Below are 17,330 nucleotides of genomic sequence, written 5' to 3'. Positions count from 1 at the left end.
GCTCCCTATCTCCGCGCATCCGGTCTGTTACCGCGTTGCGCGTGCTCACTGGTATGGTGGTGCGTAATATAACAGGCAATGCGCGTTAAACGATAATTTAAGTCTGTCTATCGTGTACTTAAATGATGCTTTACAATTCAGGTTTACAACTTCATAGTATATGTTGCATCGAACTTATATTTGGTACTTTGGCTATGCTAAAAGCGTAAATTTTTTAAAACGATCCATGAATATAATAGAATTATTTAATTTTTCCTTATTATTGATTTAAATTCGATTTTTTGAATTTATTTGATATTTCTTCTTTTTTTTTTAATATATATGTTTTTCAAATCTAATTTTACAAAATAGTACAAAATAAGATTAATGATTTTTTAAAGATTTTCATAATATATAAATATTATATAGATTCTTGTTTCATATATATATATATATAAAGTTTATCAATATTAAGGTTGATATGATACTGCTTAACTATTCCAGAATTCTAGGTGTGTGATCGACCACTACACCATTGCTAACCACTCCTACCGCACAGCATCAGTCAATGTGCATTGTATGCTGTTCTATAAACTGTTATAGAGGTGCTCGTAATCTATTGGTAGTTGCTATACCGTCGAGACTCACACTGACCAGATACGCGTAGATTAGCGATATATAAAAATACGCACTATAGAGAAAGGAAAATATGAGAGGATTGTGAGATTGATAGTTTTTAGAAAAATTGGCAATCACATATTCATCACTGAAATACCACAAAATGGGACAAAGACATTGTATATATTATAATTCGATCACGAATCAAATATTGGAGCAAAACAAAGTAGGTTAGATTAGAAGAACGGATAAATAAGGGCAGATAAAGCGGAGCAGAACGCAGCAGTGCACTGTGTCGACGAACGAGCACGCGGGCAAATGAGTTGCACGAATGCGCATGCGCTTTGTCCCCGGCAAACCCCCACCATACGTGTCCGGCCGCGTGGCGTCCTGATCAATTGCGACGTTGCCGAGTCTCTGGCTGACCCGGTGAAAGACGGAGGAAGAGAGATAAAGCGAGACGGTACTCCCCGGCGTTTTCATTTCTCCCCACCACTCAACTTGTCGTTACCGCTCACCCTGCCGACCTAGGGGAATATCCTTGCCTGTCCCTACTGTCGTAGCACGTGGAGACGCGCCTCTTTCAATTTTTCATACCTTATCGACCTGTGGATTCAACTGTCCATATGCCGCGGCAAGATGCCGTTTAAGAAAATCTAGGAAAGAATCAGGAATAGAAACACGCGATAAAGGTACAACAGGAGTGATGTATAGCATTTATTTGCTTTGCATTAGTAGCTACTATTTTTCTGTTCGTTGTATACTGTTACATTAATATTGCGTATAGAGAATAGGAAAGGAAATAATGAAAAATAATAAAATATATTTAAATCTTTAAAAATTTTATTTATATATCTTAATATATTTTAATTAACCAGGGGAATTTATTTTAAAATTTTACAAAAAATACTGTTAACGTTTTTTCTCTTTTAAAAAATTAAAATTAATAATTTTTTTCGTTATATTTTTCAGGTGCCAAATTAAAAAGGGAACGTACAGAACAAGATGATTTATTTTGCGAAGAAAAAATGCTTATTATCGACGGTAAGTGTCAATAAAAAAATTTTTAAATTTCGTACATACGTTTTTTTGCATAAAATAATAATACGAAACGATACGACGAATGTACGATGATTTTGAGCGCAATCGGTCGTTCTCGTTCGTAGTCGAGAGGATTTTATATTTAATTTTTAACTTTTATAAAATTCAGAACGTATATAATAACGTATTTTCTTTTTTTGCGCTACTTTGAGTCGTACATATATACACACGGTGCACACAAATAAGTCGCGTACACCGTTTTAACTAACCAATCGATTGTCCTTCCTGTTACGGTGATCATGCATAATTCACCGAGTTCGAGTGAGTTCCACGCAGTTGCCTTCGATTCCTAACCTGTCGATCGACGAGGATCCAGTTTCTCTACGTGACGAGGCACCGTATCTGTCGTTCTTTAAATCAAACTATTGCGGTGCCAACGAACACGGAAAAACACACGGTGACGGTTACTGAACAGAGATAAAGAACAGAGCTTTGTATTGGAACACGCTACGAAGTCAAATGATTCAATCAAAATGTCGTTAACTCTCTCTCTCTCTCTCTCTCTATCCTTTTTTATATTTATAACTTTTTTTTCTTTTTTAAGTCATCGAATGTATAATTTGTCGATATAACGATTTTCTTTCGCTCCGATTACGTTTCGAAACGCACACGCGACTTCGCGGCGACCGTTTCAAGTTTCAACACGTCGCGGGATGTAAGTACAATATATATATATATATATATATATATTGTATATATACATATATTAAAGAGGGAGACAGACCGAGATAGACAGCGTGCCCTCGGGCGACAAGGACAGAGTGTCGCGGGTGACTGGAGGCAGTTCTCGTGCGAACGGAGATGTCACGGAAAGCGGTGGCGGAGGACCGAGAGGAGATTGGTCGGCATCGCTGCCGCCGTCGCCACTGGCGGCGTGCACGGGTCGGCGAGGTGGGGTAAGGGAATAGGGGATCGTCATCCTCAGGTTGGAGGCGGTGGCACTTACGTTTAGACTTCAGTCGGCACCCGCGACTCACGCGGTTATGAGTTTCCTTCGTTTATCGATTTATCCACGCAATCGTCCGATCGGTATACAAGTGATCAATCATTATTTCGTCCGATCAGTATACACATTTATACGTCTTACTTATCGACCGATGATCGATTTACAAAATCATTCGATGACTGCTACGACGCGACTACATTTCCACATCGATTGATATGTTACAGTTTTTTTTTTTCTATTTCACTTGAAGAATACATCGTGTAATATCGATTCGATTTGTGAAGTCATATATACAAGAAGTTAGACCGTCTGTTAGATACGCAAAAGGTCGCTGGTCGAGGTTGCAGGCACACCGATATTCAAGACGCAGCATTATCATTTTTACGATTACACAAATCGAACGAGAGAAACCACATTGCGTTTTAGGATAGTGTCATATACGATTTTATAAATTTTTTTACACGTTATCTCGAAAAATTGTTCTTGAAGATAAATCGGAAAATTTATTTTATTATCGACGATATTGCTTCGAGGGCATTGAGATCCGACACGATCGATCGAATAGAATCGAAGAATATATCCATTTCGTGACATTTAAAATTCATAAAGCGAAATCTTCGCAACGTTTAAAAAAGGATTTCCATATTGGAATTGTGCATGTCAAGTTTTGAATATATCGAATCGAGATCGAATGTACAAGAGGAATTGTCAGAAGCAACATCGCGCACAAAGTATCGGGAGTGTTTCGAAAGTTCTAATTTTTTTTCCTGCCGGTATAAACAGCGACATCGTCGTGTTCACTTGTCGTAACCGTTTCCCCTCCCTGTGTGAAACTGTGACGCAGCCCTCTCTCCTTTCCACGCGCTTCGCATTCCCGGTCGTTTCCACTTCTTTTCGACGGACCACTCGGTTCGACGTGTCCTGGACGACAATTTTATCGGTCATCGAAAGGCTATGCGTCCACAACGATTCGACCGTCAGCCAACCACGTCTTTATCTACCTCGTGCACACGAATGATGTTTCTCGAGTTTTTCGACGAGAAGACGCGTGTCCCTTAAGGAGAAGCTCAACGACGTTGTTAATCGTGTGCACTATACCGATCGAAGTTCCTATCGAAGAAAGTTCCCAAGCCCTTTATTATTGGAAAAACTATCGTTATTAATTACGCCATACTTCTTTTTCGTCACACACACACACACGATATCTAGTTTCTTGGTTATAAACAGACGAGAAGATATCGATAGAAGGAAACACGATCTTGCCATTGTCGCAAAAATTCAATTGGGTTTTATGAAGCATCATCGACAATCCGGGATTACAGAGTTGGAAGAGAATAGCAAATGGATATAGAAATCGTTCTTTAGACGTGTTGAGGAGAAACGAGACTTGGGGAAAAAAGAAAGAAAGAAAGAAAGAAAGAAAGAAAGAAAGAATCGAGTGTGTGTATATATCGGTGTACGTATATCTGTAACGGTTAGTACAAGCGTGCGCTCGTTTTTTTGCCCTCCCTTTCTTCTTTTTTCGTTCCTTCGACGCGTGTTCGTGCGACAGAGAGCAACGGTGTGTGTGTGTTCGCGAGTGATCGTCAAGAACATGGGAGTTCTGTTGGTATCGGATGGCACAGCGGCGGTTCAACCTCGTATGAATTTGAACACTGTTAAAGCTGCGGGAGCGCAGCGTGCGATCGACGTTGGTAACGAGACGAATAACAATGTAAACGGCCTGAGAGACGCGAATAGTCCGATGCCGACGCAGGTCGTCGGTATAATCAACGTGGTCAACGACGAGCCGGTGCGCAGCTGGATGCCACCTCCACCTAAGAAAAAATGGATACGACATTATCTGCTCGGTGAGCCAATCTTTTTCTATGATTTTTTTTCCCCCGTGTGTCTTTCATCCATCGGTTCGCGAACGCCTCGGATTTTTAATTTTTATGAAATGTCGTTCGTATAAAGATTAATATATATATATTATCTATTTAGATACGAGTGGATATCGGAACGATTATAATTGTACGAAGAGTATCAATTTACACATACTATTAGATAGTTCAGTAAGTAAAATGTTATATGAAAAATATTTCGTACGAATTTTTATTATTATAAGGTAATGAAAAATATATGTCATTGATTTTTTTTTTTTTTACTTCAAAAAATTGGACATTATGGAATAATTCAATACCATTAATTTATATCTGATGATTGTATGAATATCGTTTGATACAATTGTGAAATTTATTCTGCAAAATATTATTATTGAATAAAAGTAATAATAAGAAAAAAAAAAGTGTTGTTATTAGTTAATAGAAAGATATATTCTTAAAATTTTTGGATTTTATTCATCAAATGTTATTAAAGGAATGAAAAAAGTTCGGTTTAATTGTACACGATGATATTTGCTTGATAGAACAACATAACCTTAAAATGAAAAAGGAACTATGATCGATCCTGAAACTTTCCCGCGTTTGAGTTAGCAATTTGAAATTAATCCAGGGAATGGAGTTTGTAGAAATTTTGTCGAGTTGTAACAATAATCAAACGGAACAGTTCGTCGAAATAAAAATTATAATTAATAAAATTATAATTACTTCTATACGAAATGTATTATTTCATCCTTTATTTTCGCAAATAATTATCATTCGATTATGAATTCTTCATCTTATAATGAACGATCCATCTCTAACAATATTCTCAGACAATTAAAATTCAATATTATTATTAACGTCACTAATTCGTTTTATATTTTTATTATATTTTTCATATTTATATATATCGTTTTATTTCATCGAACGGACAATTTTTCAATTATCTGGATTCACGAGGAACGATTGAACAGTTTGCATCCATATTACTTCAACATTGAAAACGCGATAAAGCTTCGATCCGACGATAACCGTGTTTCAAACGTCTTTTATCGATCAATTACTTGGGCAAATATCCTGTAATTGGAGAATGTCGTGCAGATAATGAACAGAAAGGGAAACTCGTGATTTACGCAATTAAACATGTGTTGGCTAGTTACAGAGGAACTTGATTTTTGCATCGTGTTTCCGTGTTTATGGATGAATGAACGCGATAGAAGAAGCTCATTAAGTGACGATCGTAGATTCGTACCATTTAGCATATTTCACATTTGCTTATTTACAAATTTCTTTCCTTGTGATTAATTTTGAAATTAATGGAATAGAAATTATTATGAAAACTAGCTCTGATTTTTCTCACCTTATTTCAATTTATTTTTTTTCTATTAACTCTTAGACATTATATTATAAAAATTTTTTAATATATAATCGAACGAGTCTTTTTTTACATATATCGCAATATATTTAGAAAAACGAGCAAAATTTATTAAACTTAAATTTATTATTATTTATTATGTCTTCGTGGAGACGCGAGTAATTATTATTTCGATTGAGAAAAAAAAAATTAGAAAATTAAAAAAAATATTTATTTAAAAAATCGAATATCGTTATTCCATAGTCACAAAGGATAAAAGATTTCCGTTCGCGATTTCAATTCGCACATTCGATCCGCTCGTTCGATTTGCAAAATTGCTACGGTGTGCACGGGTGTGCTTCTAATTTTAAAGCCGACTCGGTTTGGCGTGACATCAAGGCAATTATACGCGTGTGCATTCGGCACACACCGTACGTTGCCGGTCCCCTCGCGATACCACCGATTTCCTATTCCATCTTGTTGGCCACGGGTGTCCGCTTTACTCTTAGTCGTTATCTCGCCGGCACGTGGTCGCTCGCGACGCCGTATCGCGGCCGTGACACTGCACTTAACCATCAACTAGCAGTCGTAACAATTCCCTGCGGTTACAGTTTTCAACGGTGGCGGCAAGAGCGCGACGAGCAACCGTGGGTCGAACCAGGCAAACCTCACTCATGGCGAAATATATATATCGCACTTTTTTTTTTTATCGATCACATCATTACGACCGTTTCTATGTACGCGATGATCGTTCGATTTGTACACGCGTGCAAATCGATGTAATATACGCGATTAATATTTTTAGTGGAATATGATCCAGAAGTAGGTTATTGGAGAGTGGGATGTTCTTCTTTATCGACGTCACTCGACGATAGAGAATATGTTATGAAATATTATGAAATTCTCATAATATTCATGAAAATGAATCTTTAAATATCGTTCGAGAAATTTGAATTTAAAGTTAATAATCTTTCTGTATATATGTTGAAATTGTTGAAGAAATATAATTAAGTACAATAATTTTATCTAAGATTTCGGTGCTAGTGACATTTAACTAGTGTTTTTCAACATGGCTTCTGATTAGTGATTTTTGAATTTATAACTATATTTATAAAATCTTTAAGTTATTTTTACGATATATGTGAATCATACGATTGTAAAATTTCGTACGTTTAGTTCTATTATCTATGCTTGTGCGATTTAATAAAATTTTATTTCGTTTGATGCAATAACAAAAATTTGCAACTCGTTCTCGATCTTTATATAATAATATAAAATATTCTACAACCATGAAAAAAATGACTCCATGTTAAAAAAATTAACAACCTATGTGATCAAGGACTTTGTTGTAGTTCTTCTCGAAGATATTCGATTCTAGGATAGACAATTCTAGTGACTTTTTTTTTTTATTGGCAGTTGAAACTGCTCCCGTTAGAAAAGGTTTCGTTTAACGAAAGACACCGTTAAAAGGAGCCATGTCTTTTTTTCTTGAGCATCGAGGATGCTTCGACTTTAAAGTGGTTACGCACGCACAGCCTATAAATATTCTTTAGCTGGACGTTGGGTTCTCGCGTTACAGCAGGACCACTGATTGAGCTAGCAGGGATAGATTGGCTAAAACTTTAAATACGATTGATTCTGACCGTGAACCATCGAAGTTTACTTTTGCAAAGAAAATTTTCTTCGGATATTCATATATCAGATCTCGTTTCTACTCGAAATATTCGATTCGATAAAATTTACGAAACGAAACGATAATTGTGAAAAATCTTAATTGTTTATTATACAAATTATTAAAATCACTTTTTCAAACAGAAGAGAATTAATTTTCGACTCGAAAGAGAAACAAATCTCGAAAAATCGTGGATATTGAATCGGTCCAGAAGGATTTCGTCAGTTTCGTCAGAAACGTCGCATCGTATTATCACGTGAAGTGGACTTCACTTTTGATGTCGGACGTAAATAGGCGTGTTTACATTTACATCTAGTTACTTTGACCTCGAACCGTAAAGGCTGATTTCATGCCGATTTCGCAGATAAAAGAACAGTCACGTTCTTTCGTCTCTGACCATTTTAGCTCATCGCGGGGAATTACCATTCGAACGTCCGTCTAGACGGCCAGGCTCGTCTCTCTATAGTCTTTAATCTTAGCCTGCAGTTCCTCTCTTCCAAAGGATTTTGTCGAGGAAGATATAAGCTCAATAAGAGCCATTCGGCGGTTTTTAATATCTGTGAAAATATCGATTATAGATTCAACTCTTCTTTATATCGTTTCTTCGATATTTTCTCCCTTCTTTTTCTTTGCGAATTTGTTTTCATAAATAAAACAAATTAGAATTTTAAATGCAATTTTATAAATTTTCTTTATTATTCAATTATGAAAATTTCTCCCTTTGCAATTTTACATATATAAGAGAGATATCGTATTGCAGGGGAGAATAACGACTTATTTATCGAGAATAAATTTCAAATCATTTCCTCTTTCTTATTATAATAATTGCATTTTTACAATAAAATTTATTTACTAAATCTATGTTTATCTGTATCATCGAACAGATATTGTTTAAATAATTTGGATATATATATACACACGATTGCATTTTAAATCGTTTCCTTGAAAGTTTATTTGCAATTTAAAGGTTGAAATTACGGTTTATATAATTTTATCGAGAAGTTTAAGGCGCGTGCGTATGAATATATCGATATACAATATCTTTCTTTTTCAGCATTCACCGTAAAAGAAACTTTTTTTTTTTTTTTTTGCATTGTAAGGGCTCGCATCGAGGTGAATAATTCAATCTAACGACGATCGACAAAACGCAATTTTCTTACTTCCACGCGGTGAATAAATAATATTTAATTTAATAAAACATGTGTCATCAACGGTTTAACGGATAGAACGGATAGAAAGGCTTTCTCCGTTTTTACGCGTGTAACAAAATTCGAAAATTCGAAATTCCTCGGATATTCTTAATAGCTTCTTTTCAAGTACAAACTTTTTTACTACCGTTTTCTTTTTATAGTTCTCCTTAGTAACAAGCTTCTCCGAGTTATATACTAGGCGATTCAGTCGATCTCAGTAAACTTCGTCTCCGATTCCAGGATAAAAAAAAAGGAGAATATCTCATTATTTAATAAAAATCTTGCCAATTAATTCCAATATTTTGATATAATTTACGTTTAATCGTAACAGTGAGAATTTTGGGAAATTTTGATCGCGATTTTATTTGAACAATTTTGAGTTTTGATAAAATTCAGAGAGACAGACATTTTATCTTGTAAGAAAAAAAAGAAGGAGAAAAAAAAATGAGAGAGATAAATGTTTGAAATAAAGGCAGATACGAGTGAAGATTGAATGCAAAATTTGGTGGAAAGATTTAACCTGTCGAACCTTGCGTCAACCTTCTTACGCAAGACCAGACTTCCTGTCCCTGTTTACAGAAATTTATCACGCGAAGTAGGCCATTCGATAAAGGCCGACGTATAATCACAAAATTATATTCAATATTGGTAATAACATATTGCAACAATGCTCTACATTACACTTTCGTATTATATATATATTTTTATATAGAGAAATTTATTAGAAAAGAAAGAACTTTTTTTGCATAAACCAATGTAATGCGAATATAAATATTCGCTTCAATTTTTCGTATCTTTTTAAATATATTTCTTAGAAAATATATTTTGCGACGAATAACGAATAGAGAAAAAAAAATATAATCATTTTAAAGGAAAAAAGGAATTAAATAGCGTGATAAATTGGCGCGTAAAGAATAGAAAAATAGGGAAACGTGGAAATATGTGTTTGCGAACGAGGAAGCGATCATCAAAAGGGAGATGATTTTTATCGCCAGCCAGTGTGGCGGCGAAGAAACTCTCGTTTCTTAGAGATCGCGTAGTAGTCGCGTAGTTTCAAGGCACGTTTTAACGTTGTTCGTCGAAGGCGGCGTTGCAGGCGGCGTGCACCGAGGTGCAAGGTATATATCGTGGTCGCTTTCTTGTTCTCGTGGTACGTACACGCCGCGTCTTTAAGCCCGGAATAGATTTAGGAAGCGTCGAGCTATGCGACGAACCTTTGCCAAGTCTCTTGGTACATGAATGAGTTAGTTGCATGTGCGTACACGTGCTGCGCTAATTTATAGCATCGCGACGAATGGAGCCGGCCCTTCGAGCACGAAAATTTCTCCGATCCTATAGGATGGACCGTTGTAGCGAAACCTTTCGGTCGTTCGTAAACCAACTAATTTTGTACTCCTTTTTCTTTTATTCCAATTATCGATCCATTGGTGTTATCGTTTAATAAACAGATCTTAATAGAATTAGTTGCAAGCTTTTTCCAACTATATAATTATTATAAAAAATTATTAATAAGAAAATTCTCAGATCCTATAGGAGCGAAACCTTTCGTTCGTAAACCAACTAATTTTGTACTGTTTTTTCTTTTATTCCAATTATCATTGGTATTATAATTTAATAGACAAATTCTTTTTAGATCTATTATTAATTTTAATCTTAATAGAATTAATCGCAAGCTTTTTCCAACTATATAAAAATTCCAATTATAAAAAATTATTAATAAGAAAATTCTCAAATCTTATAGGATGGACCTGTAGCGAAACCTCTCGGTCGTTCGTAAACCAACTAATTTTGTACTCCTTTTTCTTTTATTCCAATTATAGTATTATGATTTAATAAACAGATTTTTTTTTATTTATTTTAATCTTAATAGAATTAATCGCAAGCTTTTTCCAACTATATAATTATTATAAAAAATTATTAATAAGAAAATTCTCAGATCCTATAGGAGCGAAACCTTTCGTTCGTAAACCAACTAATTTTGTACTGTTTTTTCTTTTATTCCAATTATCATTGGTATTATAATTTAATAGACAAATTCTTTTTAGATCTATTATTAATTTTAATCTTAATAGAATTAATCGCAAGCTTTTTCCAATTATATAAAAATTATTCCAATTATAAAAAATTATTAATAAGAAAATTCTCAAATCCTATAGGATGGACCTGTAGCGAAACCTCTCGGTCGTTCGTAAACCAACTAATTTTGTACTCTTTTTTCTTTTATTCCAATTATGGTATTATGATTTAATAAACAGATTCTTTTTGATTTATTTTAATTTTAATAGAATTAATCGCAAGCTTTTTCCAACTATATAATTATTATAAAAAATTATTAATAAGAAAATTCTCAAATCCTATAAGATGGACCTATAGCGAAACCTCTCGGTCGTTCATAAACCAACTAATTTTGTACTCCTTTTTCTTTTATTCCAATTATCGATCCATTGGTATTATCATTTAATAAACAGATCTTAATAGAATTAATCGCAAGCTTTTCCAGCTATAATTATTAAAAAAAATTACAAATAACGTCGATAAGTAAGTAAAATCTGTTGAAACTAACGTTATCCGCGTTAAGACAAAGATAGAATATGAAAGTAGTTGTTCGTGGTATCGAAGCCATCGCCACTCCAGAATGTGTCCGCTAATCTTAGGCGAGGAAACGTAGTCATTCAGGTTCGGGTACAGAATAGAATGAGAAGACGTTAGAACGCGAGGAATTGCTGTGCCTCCGTGAATGCTATCCATAGAATGAAAGTTGATCGGCTAACCTTATCCCCGATTTTCGATCTTTTTCGTCCCTTCCAAAAGGGTATTTACCTGGGTATTCCCTCGTTAACTGCGCTCATCATTGCGCCGCTCCATCAAAAAAACCTTCCCCTCACACGATTCAAAGCACCTTTTTCGAATGATTTATGGATCCCCAAGCATTCTTTCCCGATCCTGGATCTCAATTATCATCTTCAATTATGCGAACGAAATTCCATTATCCACCTCATAAATACCTTTATATATATAATATACAATAATAATATATAGTATAATTACTGTAAACTATAAATAATACAAACTATAAATAGTACAAACTATATATATAATTTTATATATAATAATATATACAATTGAAAATATATATATAATTTTCTTTATTTATTTTTATCTTCTCAGGTAAAGAAAGATGTTGCTTTCTATTTCAGAATCAAACTATATATATAACTATATATATAAACTATATATATAATTTTATATATAATAATATATACAATTGGAAATATATATATATAATTTTCTTTATTTATTTTTATCTTCTCAGGTAAAGAAAGATGTTGCTTTCTATTTCAGAATCAAACTATATATATAACTATATATATAAACTATATATATAATTTTATATATAATAATATATACAATTGGAAATATATATATATAATTTTATTTATTTATTTTTATCTTCTCAGGTAAAGAAAGATGTTGCTTTCTATTTCAGAATCAAACTATATATATAACTATATATAATAATATATAATAATTTTTTATATATAATAATATATACAATTGGAAATATATATATATAATTTTATTTATTTATTTTTATCTTCTCAGGTAAAGAAAGATGTTGCTTTCTATTTCAGAATCAAACTATATATATAACTATATATAATAATATATAATAATTTTTTATATATAATAATATATACAATTGGAAATATATATATATAATTTTCTTTATTTATTTTTATCTTCTCAGGTAAAGAAAGATGTTGCTTTCTATTTCAGAATCAAACTATATATATAACTATATATATAAACTATATATAATAATATATACAATTGGAAATATATACATATAATTTTCTTTATTTATTTTTATCTTCTCAGGTAAAGAAAGATGTTGCTTTCTATTTCAGAATCAAACTATATATATAACTATATATATAAACTATATATAATAATATATACAATTGGAAATATATACATATAATTTTCTTTATTTATTTTTATCTTCTCAGGTAAAGAAAGATGTTGCTTTCTATTTCAGAATCAAACGATCTTGAGGAAAGGTTGATTTTATTATTTTCCAGAGGAGGAGCCGTTGGAAAATAATAGGACGAATGGGAATCACACGGCGAGCTCCCGAGGTAGCCCCGTGATCTCGAGCACGCGAGTAACGCCACCCTCGGCGAGCGCCAACTCGGCTCATCTGACCGCCCTGCACTCCGCGTCGCACCACCACCACCACCTATCTCATCACCAACAGCAGCAGCAACAACAACCGGCGCAGCAGCAACAACAGCAGCAACTGCAACACCAACAACAGCAGCAACAACAACAACAACAGCAACAGCAGCAACATCACCATCACCATCACCATCACAACAATCACAACAGTACCCATAATCCTTACGTGGAAAATCATAATTCGAATCACGCGCAACAGAATGCTGGCAATCTCGTCGTCGACGTTGAACCGAGCCACGACAATAAGAAACATCGAAATGGGTAAGATTGTTGGAATTATTTTTCTTATTCATGCTTTTCTCCTCCCCCCATCATTCTTGTAATCGATTCCCCGATGTAGCCGCTTAAGTAGCCTCGTTTCGTGCGATTGATAAGAAAATAAATAAGATCGTTAGGTAAAATATATATATAATATAGGATATACAATATGCGTAATTTGGATTTCAACCTTTTAAATTGCGTTAGAAAATTTTATTGGAAATTAATACTCGAATCGAAAGATCTGTACAAGCTGATGAAAGCTTCCTCTTTGAATACATTTCGGCGTTTATTAAAATCTTGAAAGAATGGTAATATTTTTCCCTGGTAATTTTTTAAGAATTTAAAGGGTTGAAATGTTAAATTCAAGACTGCTTTTTTATGTATATTTTTTTGTGTGCATTTTCGAGTACTCTCAGTGTATTTTTCAGTTATTACTATATAAGATAAATTTCTTAGCATAGTTTAGTTTAAGTTTATACTATATATATATATATATATATATATATATATATATATATACATAATTAAGATGATCGTTCAGTGTGAAAAATCGTCATATTATGTGAAAATTTTTTTGTACTTTTTGTTACTTTTTTAATTTCTCTCTCTCTCTTTCTCTCTCTCTTTCTCTCTCTCTTTTTCTCTCTCTCTGCCGATCGCTGCAAATACAATAAAAAAAAATACGATATTCAGTGAAAAATTCATTTTTTCAAATTGCTTTTTATCTATTATATTATTAAATAATAATAAAAAAAGAAAAAAGAAAACTTCGATTTGATTTTTATTGATTCGAGAAAATTTTTAGATCGAAATATAATTAATCGATACGATAAAGGGTAGAAAGGAGATAAGTGAATGTTGCGAAGGAAGTATATAGGAATGAAATGGGAATAATTTGGGATTATTCACTGATTTAGCGAATAGAATCACTGAGCTGAAATTAGTATAACTCAAAGTGCCTCGTAATAAGTTTAAGAATAACAGAGTTACTACTTATCCTATGCGAATTGTAAATGATGTATACGGAAAAAAAAAAAAACTTCTTAAAAATCCAATTATAATTATCCATAGAATACTTCATTTTCTAGAGAATGAGAGTTGATTCGAGTTAAACAACTCGTAAAACGAATTACCTTTTTGTCTCCTGCCTCTTGTATATACCTAGCTATATATCGTATTAAAAGTCATAGAAAATTTCCATCAAATGATCTACATACAATATATACAAGTGTGCAAGTGATGATAAATTTATTATACATTATATTTTACATATAATAAAACGTTAAGAGATTAAAGAAAAGAAAAAAAAAATAAATAAATAAAATGACCTTCATCTCTCAATTTGAAAATTATATCAAAGAAATACTCTTGTTACTTTACATCAATAAAATTCTATATCATACAACCCAGTAATTTATATTAATATTAATAAAATGAAACATTTTTCTTTTTTTTTTTTTTTTTTTACAACGAAATAAACATCTATCCAATTGGAAAAAAATAAATATAATTTTAAATAAACGATTATTTAGATTGAGCAGGATTGAATTTAAAAAAATTTAATTCAATTAATTCCAATATTTATAGTGAATTTATTTGCTAAATTAGGATTATATATATATATCTGTATATACACCTGTTTCGTTAATTAGCCGCGTATCGATAAAATTTTGTCTAGTAGAATCCAAGTATATCGATTAAGATATTGGAGGCAAGATGGCTGATCCAAGAGACACATTTGGTGTTTGAATGCGGCGAAACCACCCAATTAACGAAGCACTACTGTATACGTATATATATATACCTCTCTAGAAGAATTTCATTTCTATAGAACTCTCTCTCACCAACGATCGATATCGACGCTGGTCGAAAAAAAAAAACGAAAAGAAATAAACGAACAAAATATTCATTTCTATCTCCTTATTACTCATCATTATTTCTAGCTGTACAAATTTCTTCTCGAGCTCTTCTCCCCTCTCCTCTACCCTCCCCCACTCCCCACTTCAGGCAACAAACACCGACTCGCCCGACCTTACCAAGCAGCATTGACATTATTTTCTCCGTTGTGCGAGCCGTTGTGTCGCTCTCTTTCGGCATTTCTTTCCACTCGCGTTTCCCCGGCCCGCAGTGTCGCCCGTCTCCACTTCCTCCTCGACCGTTTTTCCGTTCTTCCTTCTCTGGCCTGCCGATACGTCAGCCTGTTGCTCCTTCGTGCGCCCTCTCTCCGCCTCTCCTCCGCCTTCCTCGTCCTCTCTTTCCTCGCGATGCACGGGCATCAGCGTTCGAGGCAAGAGAGTCGTCTCACCGCTACACCCATTCACGCGGTGCACGTGTCCAGGGTGAATGGCACGTGCACGTCGCGTTACCGTGAGACCGAGACGCTTATATATATATATATATATATATATATATATATATATATATATATATATATATATATATATATATTTATATAATACTAACATTGCCGGCACGATTATCGCGTATGGCTAACTACTTACACGTCGTGGCTCGTACTAGAGATTATTGTAATTTGTCGTTCGATTAAAAAAATTTGAATCGACTTCGAAGATTTGATTTAGGTTCAATGGTATTTGGTCGGGATATATTTGCTTCAGTTGCTTTTTGGAGGATTTGTGTTTTAGAATTTTTGTTTCGTTCATTGAGATTTTTTTATTTTTATTATTAATTTGTGGGTATTTAGTTGTTCTTCAATTATTCTCTCTATTATTGGATTTCTTATTTTCTAGGTTTTGGTTATTGTTTTTTTTTTTTTTGTTATTTATTTTTATCGAATATGGATTTGACGAGTTGTTTTATAAGGCAAGAATTATCAAAATAGTATTTCAAAATTATGAAAATGTAAGTAAAGAGGGAAAACACTACTTTTTCTTTTATTACTGTAATTGCATATTTAAATTGGTGTAAAATTTGGAATAATTATAAAAAATTATTGTATACGTTATATAAAATTCAAATTATACTCGACGAGATATCCATGCCAACATTTTGAATCTGTTTGAAAATATGGGACAGATTAGAATACGTATGATATTATAATTTCCAATTTATACAGAATCGTATAAATACGATTAAAAATTGTAATTATATTGACATTTTCAATACGATACAATAAATATCTAGCTTGTGAAATTACTGTGAAATAGAAATTTTTCAGATTATTAAAATTAATCTGTTGACAGTTAGATAATTTGAAATAAATGCAAACTGTAATTGCAAAATATCATCGCGTCTGTCTACATATATCCGTTTCTCTATTCTAGACCGTGCGTAATCCGTTCTGGCACCAGAGAAGTGCATAACAAATTGGAGAAAAATCGAAGGGCACACCTGAAAGAATGCTTCGAATTGTTGAAGAGACAGCTTCCCTCGCAAGAAGAGAAAAAATCCTCGAATCTTTCGATTCTTCATGCTGCGATCAGGCATATACACGTAAGTTATAATATATCTGTTAATTAATTAATATTCTTATATTTTTTTTAACCGCTTTAAAAATAATTTACATACAATTGATTGTATGATAATTTTGAAATCGAAAAAAATATAAACAATAATTCTTCTTGTGTACGATAAAATACTTTTCAATCGTAAATTTTTTTTCTCTTAAATCATCTTTATATACGATTGCATAATTGCACATCGTTAGAAAACTCGATATCATTTGATATATATATATATATAAATTTTTTTCATAATTTATTATAGAATATTTTTTAAAAAATTAATTTTCTCACTATACAACAGAAATTTACTTTTTAAATAAATTTATCGATATGCAAAAAATTATCTAAATATATATATATATATATATATGGAAATCGAAAATCTTAAACTCGCTAACAAAATACTTTGATATCGTAAGATGCTAATTGCATTCTTTTATAACAGTTTCATTGTGCTATAATTATTTCAAATTGTCTGATCTAGCGTGAAATAAAACTTAACACGTGGTAATCCGAAATATGTCATCGTGGCACCTGAATATAAAAACTACGATTGTACACAATATAATCAGTTATCTAAATTAACTTATTCGAAAAAAACAGAATTCATCGCGCAATAATTTTTATGTAGAAAATCCAGTTTC

General features: G+C 32.8%; 1 protein-coding gene across 11 annotated transcripts in view; it reads left to right on the top strand.

Moving 5' to 3' along the window:
* Positions 1-17,330, top strand: part of LOC550645 (max-binding protein MNT) — a 31,192-nt gene that overhangs the window by 6,188 nt on the left and 7,674 nt on the right. For 5 of the 11 annotated variants that reach the window (XM_016911403.2, XM_026439669.1, XM_016911409.2 and 2 more), the window contains 4 exons: positions 1,570-1,641; positions 4,309-4,494; positions 12,805-13,222; positions 16,507-16,675. In XM_016911403.2, coding sequence (XP_016766892.1) covers positions 1,570-1,641; positions 4,309-4,494; positions 12,805-13,222; positions 16,507-16,675 — 845 coding nt within the window. Of the gene's footprint in view, positions 1-491; positions 1,290-1,569; positions 1,642-2,429; positions 4,495-12,804; positions 13,223-16,506; positions 16,676-17,330 lie in introns of those variants that run through there. The other 6 variants (XM_016911419.2, XM_026439671.1, XM_016911426.2 and 3 more) reach the window with 4 other exon arrangements.

Source organism: Apis mellifera, linkage group LG1 (genome assembly GCF_003254395.2).
Source record: "Apis mellifera strain DH4 linkage group LG1, Amel_HAv3.1, whole genome shotgun sequence".
NCBI lineage: Eukaryota > Metazoa > Arthropoda > Insecta > Hymenoptera > Apidae > Apis > Apis mellifera.
This window is presented reverse-complemented; position numbering and strand designations above follow the sequence as displayed.